The 14,930-nt window shown below is 40.7% G+C and overlaps 1 protein-coding gene and 1 pseudogene across 1 annotated transcript in view; one reads left to right on the top strand and one right to left on the bottom strand.

Annotated features, from left to right (window-relative positions):
• The window catches only part of zbtb35 (zinc finger and BTB domain containing 35), a 34,642-nt gene extending 20,918 nt beyond the window's left edge, over positions 1–13,724 (top strand). The window contains exons 4-9 of the mRNA XM_084690724.1: positions 9,894–10,038; positions 10,297–10,423; positions 11,375–11,563; positions 11,758–12,133; positions 12,403–12,533; positions 12,659–13,724. Coding sequence (XP_084546850.1) covers positions 9,894–10,038; positions 10,297–10,423; positions 11,375–11,563; positions 11,758–12,133; positions 12,403–12,533; positions 12,659–13,114 — 1,424 coding nt within the window. The 3' untranslated portion in view covers positions 13,115–13,724. The remainder of the gene's footprint in view (positions 1–9,893; positions 10,039–10,296; positions 10,424–11,374; positions 11,564–11,757; positions 12,134–12,402; positions 12,534–12,658) is intronic.
• Positions 1,657–2,970, bottom strand: LOC146232666 (uncharacterized; annotated as a pseudogene).
• Positions 13,725–14,930: the final 1,206 nt, after the last annotated feature.

Genomic DNA, 14,930 nt, shown 5'->3' with positions numbered 1-14,930 from the left:
AAAGGGCGGTCCCCGGTTCTACGTCACACCGGTGGTTTTGTTTGAAAAGCTAGCGGTTTACAGCCAAATATTTTCTTTTTGAGATTTGCATAGGAAAGAGGTGTCAATGAACTTTGATATTCACTGTATGTTCATTTTACCCACCTAACTGTCGTTATTCAACTATGACAAGGTAAAAGCGGTTTTGCAATCAATCGCCCCTTTAACAATGTCAGCAGGTCCAATGTAAAGTGCAGAGTGCCAGAAAGGACGAAAACTAGGGCTTTCAAGCGATTAAAATATGGAATTATGATTAATCACATAATTTCATATGATAAATTGTGATTCATCGCAACTAAATATCGCTGTTAATCTATTCTCAAAGTTGGGTTGGGAGCTGGGTCTGTACTACACTGGGTCTGTACTACGCAAGCTATGATGACTTTCACCTTGATATTTTAGCGCGGATGTATACCTAGCCAAATTGCACTGTAGGGGGCGAGAACGAGTCTTCGAACCTGTGTGTATGCCTTGTGTATGAAATTACCACATCAAACGAGATGTGCTAACATGGATGGAGCTATGCAGCCGCCGGGTTTGCATTAGGGAAAATTTATTTTTAAGAAGCTTCCCAATGGAAACCTCGACAAGACTAAGGTTTTTGCACCTTGTGCAATGCAGAATTAGTTTACTGAAGGAGTTCTTCCGGTCTCTAATACCACGTAAACGCAAAGGATCCCTTAGCCAATGCTGAAGATGCCGGGCCAAGCACTGATGTAGCGCAGGGGAAGAGTCGTGGTCAAACTACTATGTGTGAGTGCAACCGAGGGAAGCCCGTCAGCACAGCTTTATCAGCCAAAATTCATGTTTAACTGAATAAACAGTTGGTAAACACAAGTACATCTTATTGAACATAATTTATTTTCATCACCAATTATCATAATAGAACAGCTTTCTCAAGCAGTTTGTGATGCATTTTGGAAACAGGAGATGAGTCCCTGGTCTAATGGGCCACCTGGCTTGAGAAACCCGTTACAAAAAAGGATTACAAAAAATAATATATGCCCACCACTAGAAATAACATTAAAAGGGTGTACTTAAAAACGTCAAATAACTGGAGGATAACGAGGAAATTGTGAGGGTTTTATTCACTCACACATAGGCTGTACAATATTGAACAAACAAGTTTTTTTAGTTTTTTTTTATGTGTAAATGGCAATTTAACACATGTAGTCACATACTACAGTGTCCATATAACAAGTTCAGATGGAACACAGCTTAACCCTTGTGTTCTCCTCGGGTCATTCTGACCCATCAGTCATTGTGACCCACCTTTGTTTGCGACAACTTTACCGCATACAAAAACAAAGTGAAGCATTTTATTTTAACCGTTGGGCTGTCTCAGACCCCCCACATTGCGAGGTTAAAACACAACGATGGTTCGTTATGAACCTTTTGGTCATGTGACCCGAAGGCAGCACAAGGGTTAAATTGTGAGGGAGTTGTATTCACTCAGGCTTTACTGCTTTATAATAAAGTCCACATAATTTGACTTGTTCTTGAATATAAAATACATTTAAGACATGTAGTCTCAAACTATAATATCCTGCTCCGTAATATTCAATATTACTCAACAAAACAGAGTAATGCCCTCACAAAAGCCAATCAATAAACCTCTCAATAGAAGAGACACAATAGTGTGTGTCTGAGCCAGCTGCTCAGACACACACGTCTGTTCACATTTCTAGACGACAGGGCAGCTTGCTTCTTTTGCACAATATGCCCAGAGAGAGAAAACAACCTCTCACATGGTACTGATGTGGCAGGTGTTGCCAAGTACTTGCGAGCAAGGCAGGCTAACTTGTTGTGTGCCCCAGGATGTTTGGACCACCACTCCAAGAGAAGATCCTCAATGCTGATGACAGGCTCGGCTCTATAGCGCTCTATAGATTTTTCAATACAGTCCTCATCAGAATCAGAAGTACCTAAGAGAGCTGCTTTCTCCTGTGGAGGTTCAAACGTTGCTGTTTGCACTGGTTGCTGTCGGGGCATCTCCTCCTTCAGAATGCCAGCAAGCAATGCCCACACCTGAGTTCTCTCAGGTCTGTGCAGACACTTGAGTTCCTTGTATTTTCAGCCATGTTGTTTGTTTTGTCTTTGTGTATCCGGTGTGGGGTGAAACTGCCTCAAGTTTGTAACAGGCCACCTGCGTCAACGAATTGCTAGTTTTTTGTTGGCGTAGTTGGTAGTGGTGTATGCCTCTGACGGAGCTTGTAAGACCACATCTGTTACATTTGCGTTTTTCCATGTCCAAGGTAAAGGTCTGCTTGAACTTGAGGATGTAGCCTGGGTCATCATCTTAACTTTTCATCACCCGAGACAGATGGCATAAGGCAGGCAGCACCACAGAACAGGATACAAACTTTTCTCCTCCAAGGAGTTCAGTGAAGTATCTGCAAAAGACAATTAAAAATTAAACTCTGAGGGACTTTCACTTTTATATTCTTTCATAGGCAAAAAGCAATACCAAACATCCGTAAAATGTACGTAAGGCTAAACAAAATTGCCCTTTAACTCAGTTGTAAACAATGGCACACACACGTTAAGCTTTGTTAAGCACGGTGTATATCAGATTTGACACTGAACGTATTAAGCTTCACCATGCAGCCAGAAAGGAAGAAAGTTACCTGCAGGGCTCCAGCAGTGTCTCCAGCTTCTGCAACTTTTCCAGCTCAGCATTTGTTGGCATGGTGAATTTGGTTTTATGCAGGGCTAGGGCCTCTATCAGTGGATCTTTGTTTTTATGTACACGCTTCTCTGTTTTCAACTGTTCAAATGTACGACTTGCTATTTCTGTAGTTCTGCAATATTTGGTGGACTGTGTTTAAAGTGCCCCACCACTTTTCGGCATTTTGACAGTGCACTGTCAAATGCACTATTCTGCAGAGACACTAACAGAACGTTGAAAGGTGTGCGCGGTGTCGTGGACATTTTTGGGAGAATCAATCTTTTAAGCTGAAGTCGGGTGAAGTATAGAGTTAATGTTTATTTGACGGAGATTTAAACATAATAACGTTACCAACATAACATCATCAGCACACAAACATAAGACAATAACACAAAGACAATTCCATACAGCTCCATCTAGCATTCTAGAATGGAACCGGGAGAATCCAGCCCACCAGCACTACCCAGCTGATGGCCCTGAACCCCCCAGAACATTCTTCAACAGACCATTTAATAGATACGACAGTTCTCAAAAGTGATTGGTCCTTCCTACAGACATGAAGCTATACCAAATTTCTTCTGTCATTGGGTAAATCCTTAGAACAATACAGTTGAATCCACATTGTCTTCAGACCACCTGTCTCTTCCCCCCAGGTGACAAGAACTCTTTCAGGTCACCCAGACTTCCCGTCTCGAGACTTCACGTCTCGTAGTTAGGTGTTTTAAAACTACAGGTGGAATCTCTACCAAATGAGTTGAATCAGCTTTTCATCCAACTGTAAACTTCTCCTAAAACACATTCACTGTACATGGGCCCCCAAAAAAATTCACAGCGGTGCATGGCAAATGTTCGAATGGCAGCTGTCTCATTGCTGCAACTGTAGTCCGTGCACCATCTGTGCTTACTTTATTCTCGAGGTTCCACTGCTTGCCACATCCATAAACTTTTCTGTGCACACCGCAGCATGCCTCTGTTTTCATGACAGTTAAAGCATGTGAAGGCAGTTTCCACCGTTACAATACTGTTACACTGTAGCTGTGATTAGCTACTGATGTCCAATAATCACCAGTTAGTGCGACTGTGGGTACGAGTTCCAATGTGAGTTCGCATGTTTTTCCTCTCGGTTTCATACAACTTGTGTGTCTTAGAGATGACTGTGGCTCTTGAGGGTAACTCATAAATTGGGTAATTGGACGCAATCCGAATTGTCACGCAGACTTTCGTCCTCCGCTATGTAAATCAGCCTGCATGCTGTGGCGATCCATTTTGCTAACGCTATGGTTAATTTGCCGGAGGTTGACGCGTGCATTGATTTTTGTCAAACATTGAGTGTTGTCTGCCGTAGGCCTTTACTACCGGGACGAACGCTGCTGCTGCTACCACTGTTGCTGCTAGCTGTGTGTTTTGTTTGCAGATGATATTTAAGGCTGGAAGTACTCCGATGATAACTTAACTCAGCCTGACAATCAATACAAACAACCTTGGTTTTGTAAAAATACAGCTGCCAGTGGGCCTTTGCAAATCTGACACCAGTTCTACGTTGTCCATAATTGTACCTATAGGGCTGCAACAACGAATCGATTAAAATAGATTATTAAAAGCGTTCGTTATCGAACAAATTTCGTTATCGATTTGTTGTGTCGCGCGATTATTACACCACTCAATGATTTGCGGAGATGTTTGAGTATTTAAAAAAAGTTTAGTTGAGTGCGGAGCAAAGCGGAGGTAGAGGAAAGACCATCGGAGAGACGTTGTTGAGTAACGTTGTTCTGAAACACACGGCGGAGAAATCAGTACGACCTAAGTCATCCAAGGTGTGGGAGCATTTCACACTAAATACGTCGAAAAGGTGTGTTAATTGACCACGGTGAAGTTAATTTCATATTCGACATTCATCTCACATTCGGAAGACGTTACTTTGCAGCGTCGCGCTAGGGACCGGGTGAAAACTACCCATACCATTTTGAAAAATGTAGACTTTTATAATATTTTTATGAATTTAAAACCTCAGACAGACACCAGAGTATCTTAATAATGTCTGGTATACTTCCACAGCCTTTACTTTTTCAATTAAGTTTCAAATAAAATGATAGAAAATCACTGATCTTTGAAAATAGCTTAATCCTGGCAAATCTTAAAGGTCACATGACATAAAAACTTCAATTTAGGAGGTTATTTAACATTAATATGAGTTCCCCTAGCCTGCCTTTGGTCCCCCAGTGGCTAGAATTTTCGATAGGTGTAAACGAAGCCCAGGGTGTTCTTCTCCACCTTGAATAAAATGAAGGCTCAAACGCTCAGTTTGAAAATCTGCTCCTTTTGACGTCACAAGGAGCCTCTGCGCATATTTTCGCTGGAAATGCGCCGACACAACCTCTCAAAGTTCTGCATGTCTGTGCCAAACATTTCAGCCACCACTGTTTCCTTAACTAGAGCCAATACAAAGTTAGCCTTGCTGATCGTCTGAAATTAAATTCTGGATCAGTAGCCTACTCCTTGGTCCAGCTTCAAACCTCGGACAAGTAAGTCAACTAACGCTATATAATTTTGCTGCTTGTGATATGGTTACCTAGCTTGCTACCCTTAGAATCTGGCTGTAACATTAGCTCTGCAGCCATCACCTGAGGTAATGTCGCTAATGTAAAGGTAGATAGCATCAAGTATGTGTGTGAATACACATTCTGTAACGCAGTGTTGTACGCTTCGTTGTTATGTGGATAACGTTCTGCTGTTGGTGTTATGGCGCGTGCGATATCCGCCTTTCCCCACATTGAAATGACTGAGTGTGCAGCTCTGCAAACCCAGTTTATCAGATGAGAATGGGCAAATTCGAGGCATTTTACAGCAACAGGTCTACGAGCCATTGCGATACATCCACTGTAAACATTAGCGCATGGTGCCGCCTCTCCTCCTCATTCAGCATTTAAAGCTACAGACACAGAAACAGGGCGTTCTGAGGAAAGCTCATTGTGGGACTACTCGTGGTGGCTATAATTCTGCACCAAGGCTGAATTTCGGGAAAGAGACTTCATATACAGTATTAGGGAACCACTAATTCCTATATAAAAGCATTCAAAAACAGAATGTCATGTGACCTTTAACCTTTTTTTAAATTGTGTCAAAAAATCATACATATACACCAGATTATTTCAATAAAGTCTGGCCTACTTCCACAACCTTTCCATTTTCAGAAATGTTTAAACAAAACTCAAATAAATTGCTCATCTCTGAAAATAGCATTAAATCCACGATAATATTAATAACTTTTTCTAAATTGTGTGCCTGTTTGTGCACATTCTGAAGATGTTTTGCACTGTGAATTTGCACTGTCAGTTCTGTTTTTGAATAAAGGGTTGGAAATTAATTCTTTTTTGATTTGTTTTTTTATCCAATTCATTGATTAATCGAAAAAAGAATCGACAGATTAATCGATTACTAAAATAATCGTTAGTTGCAGCCCTAGTACCTAGGTACTCATATGCAGGTACAATTTCACTTTTGACTATGGCTGAGACAATAGTTGGTATACAATGTGAAAAGTAAAGCAGAGAGGATGCAACCTTGTGGTACCCCAGTGTTTGTATTGATTACAGAATAAGAATGACCATGTATGTTTACAAACTGTTTCATATCAGTAAGAAAGATATAAATCCATCTGATCAAAGTGTGGTTAACACCCAGGCCGCTTATTTTATCTGCCTGAAGGTTAGTCCTGACAGTATTGAAAGCAGATGAGAAATCTGCAAAAAAGATCCTCACATAGGATGATGGTGTTTCCAGGTGATTATAGACCTTATTTAGCAGGGTAACTGTTGCATCGTCTACGCCCCTGCTCGCTTTATAAGCAAACTGTAAAGCATCACACTGTGTGTTTCAGACTTCAGGTGTGATAACATTATGCGCTCAAAACATTTCATCGGTACAGAGGTCAACACAATAGGCCTGAATTCATTTGTGGTCAGTTTCATATCGTGCAAAAAAAGTATTTAAGTTGGTGACAACCTCATGCATATATGCAGAATGGGTCTGTTGAGAGTTCATGCCGCACATTGTTTTAATCCCACGCCAAGTCTCCTTTCCCTAATTTTTTGTAAGTAATTGTCCCACTTTAGCTTTATAATTCTTCTTTGCTTTGGTAATTTCCATTTGATTATTTCTTTGTATTTGTTTAACTGTACACCTATTTTAAAGGCTTGTTCATTTTTTATTAAAAGCTTTTTAACATCGGCAGAAACGCATGGTTTGGTATTTGCATACATTTTAGTGTGATAGAAATGTTGGTCATATGTACAATGAATGTGTCTTCAGAGAAGTTTGTTTAGTAGGCATCACATTTTCCACGCAGAAATGTAAGTAAGCAGTTACCACTTCTGTATATTCATTTAAGTCATTACTTTCAAACACTTCCCAATTTGTACATACAAAACAGTCTTGTAAAGCCAGAGTACTGTCATCATCCCAACTTTAACAGATTTTAGTTTAGGTTTCTCAGTTTTTGTTTATAAGATGGAAGCAGAAGCACTGTGTCATGGTCTGAGGCTCCAATAAGAGGCTTCCTGATGGCCTTGTAACCGTCTTTGATATTACCATAACATAAGTCAATTGTCTTAGCACCTCTTGTGTGGCATTTAACATATTGATGGTAATGTGGCAGGCCTGATGCAAGGTAGCACCCATAAAAATCACCCAGAATAATTTGGTGCATCTGGGAAAATGGTTTCCAGATCCTGGATGAGCTGATAAAGTTTCTGTGGCTGCCTTATAGAGGATTTTCACCAACGTCACGTTCTGGCCGGCAACCTGGATGCGCGGCCATTGTGGAGGCACTCGGTGTAAAAAACTGAACAGAGTACAGTGGAGTATTATGCGCTTTGGATACTTTAAGTGAATGTAACCATGTCCAAACAATGGAAAAGCTCATCAAAACGCGTCCAAGATGCAAAGTCATGTAGGGAAGGACTTGGACCACAAGAAAATGTGCGATATTTCGAGAAATTACGATTTATTGGCGGTGCAGATCCCTACAGTACGAGTTAGCTCCCTCTTGGATCCGTGACGACCCGGTGATTCTTCCTTCAGTTGCATATCCCAATATAGTCAACTACCTGGTTTTCCCGCCAAGCCCATACACAGCGGTAGACCTTAAATCCTACAAAGGTTTGGAGGCCTATAACCAGATGGTGTGTGGATGGGTGAGGGAGACGCAGTACCAAGTTATCAACGACCGTTGTGTTGTGAAGGCCAAAGTAAGTAATGCAATAACGTCTTTAACCAACCTAACCTTAACTGTATGATATCATTGCGATACTCAAGGTGTAGCCAAGTGACTCTCACTTGTGTTTTTTCCCTGGTAGATCTTCGTTGAGCATTGCCAACCACAAGCGCCTCCTTTACTTTGATAATCTCTGACATTCCTCTCCCTGGTTTTTAATAACTTTTAGAAGTCGATAATATAGCAAATGTTTTTCTCAATCTGTCCTATTGGTACAACCTGAAACACGGCAATAATTAACCATTTTCCTTGACGACGTTCGGTATATACTTCAGTGCCTGTGCTTTGTTGTGATGCGGAGTGCCTCCAATATGGCGACTTCCGGTCTGATGACGCGCGGTGAAAACCCATCTGGAGGAAAATAAACCACTGTCACGAAAATCTGACCAAATTCTCGTGGCAAATAGCTTTTTCTGAGAGACAAGATCAATTTGAGGAGTAATTATTGTGTGCCTAATGATGTAATTTGTACACCATTTGCTCTACAAGCACACATTTTCCTCGTTGCTAGGGGATCTCTATCCAGATGTACCAGTGTCCCAAAACCCGGAAGTGCCAGACTGTCATTATCTCCTGAAGTGTTTAGCAAAGTTTCAGAGAAGCATAGAAGCATAGAAGACAGCAGTCTCTGTACTCGTAAAGGTATTGTGCAGACGCAAGAAGCTTGTCGATATGATTTCTCAGTGATCTTACGTTAGAGAGAATGATTGTGGGGAGCGGCGGCTTTGTGCATCTTGCTTGAATGCGCCAGCGAATGCCGCCTCTCTCCCGTAATCCGTGTGGGGGGCCGGTGACACTCCGCCGTTAGCAAGCATTCTGCCGGGAAAGGCCGACATATGCTTCTGCGTCTCCGTTAACGGATGGGCGGGCACACGGATACGGATGGATAGACTGCGGTTATGGTTCTCCGTAGGCTGTGGGTGCTGAAAACAATTCACCGCCAGAAGAGTAGGTGGCGCAATGGTTTTTTGTAAGATGTCGTCAAGTGTTTATTTACCTAGGTTACCACGAAGTCGGACAAATTTACAAATTAACCTTTTCATCAATAAAATATGCACATTTTCAGCAACTACATTGCCCATTTCTCGTCACATTTGAATTCAGATGCTGATTTACATGTACCGTTAAGATGAAATATGAATTTAAAAAAATACAGCAATGGCGGTCAAACGATTCTGTTCGTCCTGTTTATCACGGCAACCCCGCCCCTGACGCAAGCGGTTCTTAATACTGACCAATCACAGCCAAGGGGGTAGTTCTCCGTAGGTCTCCGAAATTACGACAGATAGTTAGAAAATTCAGGAGGTGCACGTCAAGCTCTCCGAGGCTCTCCGAGGGCTGACGGAGAGCTCGTAGAGGGCGTTCCACGGAAATGAGGGCGTTCCCATGTGTCCGTTTTTCGAAAAACGCAGAAGCATGGCTGGCACGGTGCTCGCTGACCCAAGTGTAGCAGCTCCTTCCTCCCATAAGTAATGAGTGACTATCCATGTGAAAAGTTTGAAAGTAATCCATAGAACCGGCAACAATAATCCCGATCTGCCGATGTTAGCTGACATCTTAAATAATCGATCTATACGCCTCGTTAAAATTGAACAACAGTCAAACAACACAAACTCTTCTGCGTGCCAATGCAGAGCAGCGCCACCGCCCATTTAGCTCCTCTAATAATACTTGTTTAAAAAAGTTAGTCTGAAAAAAATAATGTTATTTGAATTTTCAATGGTAATTTGTGTTCCATTCACAATCTTTTAAACTGTATTTAAACAATGACAATTATATTAAATAAACCTTTGGCTATAGTTTAAATGCTCTTTATGTAATACAGCTAGAATTACATTTAAGGGAATAGCCCCATTTTTTATATCTTTATTTCCAAAAGATACTTGTGTAATATGTCTCATCATTGTCTGATAGGAGTTAGTAACTCGGCCTTCAGGCAGTTGATGGAGTTCACCTACACTGCAACCCTGGTTGTCAGTGGGCAGGAGGAGGTTAGCGACGTTTGGAAGGCAGCAGAATACCTCCAGATGCAGGGGGCCATCAAGGCTCTCAACAACAGGTAGGACCACAACCGTACTCTGTTTAAGTAGAATATATTATTTCTGGACAGTTAACATTATTCACAATAAAAACTATCTATTTTTATTATCTATTTATTATTTGTGTAATGTAGCTTGTCAGGAGGAATATAATGTGTTAATTTCCAGTTGTATGTGAACTATTTGTATTTGTTATCAATAGTTTTTCACAGTTTGGTTTTCATTTTAGTTTCATTAAGTTTGGAATTGACTCATTTCTCTCCATTCTCTAATTGTAGGGTAAGTGACAGCTCCAACTTTAGTCCTTCCCAGCCATTGATGGGGAAGAGCAATTCAATGAAGAGGAAGATTTCCGAAACATCAAACGTCATCACCGAGACTCTGCCCTCAGTGGAGACTGAGCAGGTTAGAGATGGGCAAACTGCTGGTGATGGCTTACTTTGGCAACTTTTCTTAATTCTTGATAACATCCATTATTTGGGTGGAGTTTTTCAGGATGAATAATTAGCCATTAGCTACATGAAAAATTCTGTACACTGAATGGACAAAAGTATATGACACCTGCTCATATGACCTGCTATGACCTATGACACCTGCTCATATGATGACCTGCTTTCATTTTTATATTATGGGCATCTTCTATAGGCTAGTCTAGGCTAGCCTAGTCCAAACCGCAGAGTTTACAGTGAAATATAGATACAAAATAATTGAGGATGAATGTATTTTTAACGACTACAACTACAGATCTTTTATCTATGTTTTTCATAACTGTACTTTTACGTGTATTCATTTTATTTACGGCTAGAGCACAACAAAGTAGGACATAACAATAAACACAATTAAAGGTAGGGTAGGTAAATTTTAATATCCTAGCAATAAAAAATAAAATATCCCACCCTGTCCCTTCAAAGCCACTCTCCCAAAACAAATGAACGTGCTGCCTGACTACTGCCGGAAGGTAGGTAGACAGACAAGTAATCCGTCCAATCATTGCATTCAGTCCGAATGCCGTCTAATCATTAGTGCCGGTCCAACCTTAATGATTGGTCGTATTTATTACAGTCCTGTAACGCCCACAAATATTGGATTGATTTCATTTTACCGTCAATCTTTTATATTTATTGATTGCTAACAAAATGTCAAGTTTATTTAAGCAAATACTGTAAAAAGTTATTCTCACCAACGTTACCTACCCTAACCCAACCCGGTGAGAGTTGATGCTGCGTGGAGGACGGAAAAAAACCTCAGTGAGCCGCAGAGGTGCCCGGTGTAATCCCGGTTTTAAGTGGCGTTTTCTTAGATGTCTGTTTTCATAATCTGAATTTCCGTGGTGACCCCAGCTTCTATTCCTGGTAGGTAGAGATAGAGGTGATTGGAGAGGGGGCCATTGAGGTGGAGGAGGCTGGGCTGGAAGAGGTGGTGGATGCAGCCAGGAACGCCCAGCAGGCCTCAGATGATTCTGCGTTAGCACTGCTTGCTGACATCACCAGCAAGTACCAAAAGGGGGAAACATCACGGCATGTAGTGAAGAAGGAGGATCCAGAGGTATCGCACCTGCTGAAATTTTGCCTCTATCATATTTGTTTAAGTATAGAAATGTATTGAAAGTATTTATTTAAAATTATAATAGTAGGTTTTAATAGTAGTTAATATCGTTCATAAATACAGCATTGTGGAAATAGCTGTGTTGGTTCATTGACAAACTAACAATGTGGTGTGCTGGTGTATTTTTCTTCCAGGAGCTGATATACCAGGAGGAGACTGTGGCAGACTCAAAAGTTCTAGAGAATGTGGAAGTGGTGGAAGTCCAGATCTCCCAGCTAGACAACATGTTCCGCTGCAATAAATGCGACCGCAGCTTCAAGCTCTACTACCACCTCAAACAGCACATGCGAGCGCATGTTATCTCACTGGACAAGCCACACGTGTGTAGACACTGCGGGAAGGCCTACACGCGAGAAGGGGCACTCAAACAGCACATCAACACCTTTCACTTTGAGGCAGAGGAGCTATCTCGAGGTCAGAAGCCTCAGAAGAAACTGCACACTTGCGAGTACTGCGACAAACAGTTTGATCATTTTGGACATTTTAAGGAGCACTTGCGGAAGCACACCGGTGAGAGTGATTACAAACCAGGGAAGAGTACCGATTGTCCTTCTTTATTAACAAACAATGCATGGATGTTGGCTACCAAACCTTTGGCTAAATCATCCCACTCTTAAAAAGATAACACAAAAAAAGTTTGTTTATTCCTAAACTGTAAGTTACATTTTTAAGAATAATTTTACAGCAAGCATAATTATGTTTGTGTGTGTGTATTAGTATAAGTGAGAATAACACAATATATGGTGACGGTTGTGTACTCTGATTGGACCCATATGCAGGTGAGAAGCCCTATGAGTGTCCTGACTGCCATGAGCGCTTTGCCCGAAACAGCACACTGAAATGTCACATGACAGCTTGTCAAAATGGCTCTGGGGCCAAGAAGGGCCGCAAGAAGCTTTATGAATGTCAGGTATGTGAACATGTGTAACCTTGTTGCAAATGTCAAATTTTTTAGAAGTACAGACTTTCGTACAACAAAGGTGTTGTTTATCTCTCTTTCACATTTTCTGACTTAACCCCAAAAAATGGCCTCAGGTATGCAACAGTGTTTTCAACTGCTGGGACTTGTTCAAGGACCACCTGGTGACCCATACAGGAGACAAGCCTAACCACTGCACCATGTGTGACTTATGGTTCACCCAGCCCCAAGACCTACAAGTCCACTTCACAGAAGCGCACGGCGTCCAGGAGCTCATTGCTGACCCAAACATTGGCATCTCCATTGGGACACATGGAGAGGCCATCTTGCTCGAGGATAGCATGCATGTGGAGCATGTTACTGTGGAGCCCGTGGATGTTGTGGCAATGGAGCAGGCGGCCCTGGGGATGGAGGATGAGGTGATGACAGAGATGTGTGAGGAGGATGTTGTGAGGCTGAAAGAGGCAGGAGTGGAAATCCAGGTGGTGCAGGTGTCAACAGGAGAGGGGAACTCTGAGGTGAGGGTAAAAAGGAGTGTTATAGTGGTGGAGAAAGCAGCAGAATCTGTATGAGACTGGAAGTATTTACTGTTATTTATTTTGAGCCTGTTTTGTTGGTTTCATTTGTTTCTTATTCCCTCTATGTCAGCTTCTGATTCACTTTCAAACTTTTTCATAAATTATCAAACAAAGTTTCTGGTAAACCTTTTCTCCTTTACTTGCCTCTTTTCTCATTTCTACTCTATGAATTATATATTCTTTATTGAAATATGTTTCAATATACTTACACAACTGATACAGAACATGTACCTTGTTACAAATGACAAAGGTTTTTAAGTTCTGATCATTTTGTTGAATAAAGTTGGGTGAACGGGGGGAAAAGCATGTTAAGTGAAATTATCTGCCAGACTTCAACATATATCAGGAGCTTAAGGTAGAATATTTTAGTTTATTTGTATAGCAAGAGAAGATATTTTATTGTAAAATAATATTGGATAATTTCCCCATCACATCTCTGAAACGTATTTACTTTTACCGTTGACTTGCATTTTCCAAAATGTGTTTTCCAACTGAAGCCCCCACAAAATAGGGTGTTCACAAAGCTGGAAGTTTCAATGGTCTGTTTTTTTATATAATTGTCTTTTTATTTGTACGTCAAAATAAAGAGAAGGATTTTTTTGAATACTGTCATTTACATGTCAGTTGGATGGAGTTACCACATCATGTTAAAGATGTGTTATATATTAGTGCTGTCAGTTTAACGCGTTATTAACGGCGTGAACGCAAACCCAAATTAACGTCGTCAATTTTTTTTAATCGCGCGATTAACGCTCTTTTTGGCCAAGCAAACTTTGTAGTTTATTTCACATGCTGTTGCAACAACTACCGACGGTAGAAAAACTACAACACCACACCGTATCTAGCTAGACCGGAAACAAAACAACAGGCACGCCACACACACTTGTTTGGCTTGCGAGCCGGCTAAAAAGTAGTAGCAGAGCCCGTTTACGGATATTAGACATTCTCTGGTAGTAGGTTAACGTTACGTTTTGAGTGGATGGCGAGCGCGAGACGCCGAAATGGATGCCAATAAGATTCTGAATGGTTTACTTTTAAAAAGTTGCCAAATGGTTCCATTGACAAAGACCAAAGTGATCTGTGTGTTTTGTCGTTGTAAACTGAGCTATCATGCAGCAGTCTGAAATACAACTTGATGGCCAAGCATACAGCTGATGCAAATTCTCCGCCCCCTCGTCAAAGCCAGGAAATTGCAGTGTTGTTTTCAATAAAAAAAATATTTGCACCAAGCAATCCGAACCACTTTTCCATGTTGATAAAAGCATTTAAGAGCATATGAAAAAAGAATGGGACCAAAATAAATCAAGGGACATTTAGAATAGATAAAAATGTGCGATTAATTGTGATTAATCACAAGTTAACTATGACATTAATGCGATTAATCACGATTAAATATTTTAATCGTTTGACAGCACTAATACATATATATATATATATATATATATATATATATATATATATATATATATATATATATATATATATATATATATATCAGAATATAAGTAAGTGATGTTCCCACCAGTCTCATGTATGTATATATATGTAGCCTATATATATATATATATATATATATATATATATATATATATATATATATATACATATATGAGACTGGTGGGAACATCACTTACTTATTTGTGTGTATATAGTTTTAAATGCGAACAGCGTGGAAATCCAAGATGGCCGCCATCCACCATCTTGATTGAAGTGGACCCCCCTCTAAATTGAAATGTATGGTGACGGAGAGCATGTGGAAAAAATGTGGTGCTTTTGTCCACCGTGTCGCCATTATTTTGCTAAGCTACCT

This window comes from Hypomesus nipponensis, chromosome 24 (assembly GCF_054491055.1).
Source record: "Hypomesus nipponensis isolate SF chromosome 24, ASM5449105v1, whole genome shotgun sequence".
Classification (NCBI taxonomy): Eukaryota; Metazoa; Chordata; class Actinopteri; order Osmeriformes; family Osmeridae; genus Hypomesus; species Hypomesus nipponensis.
Note: the sequence above shows the minus strand (reverse complement) of the source record. Positions and strands in the feature narration are given on the sequence as shown.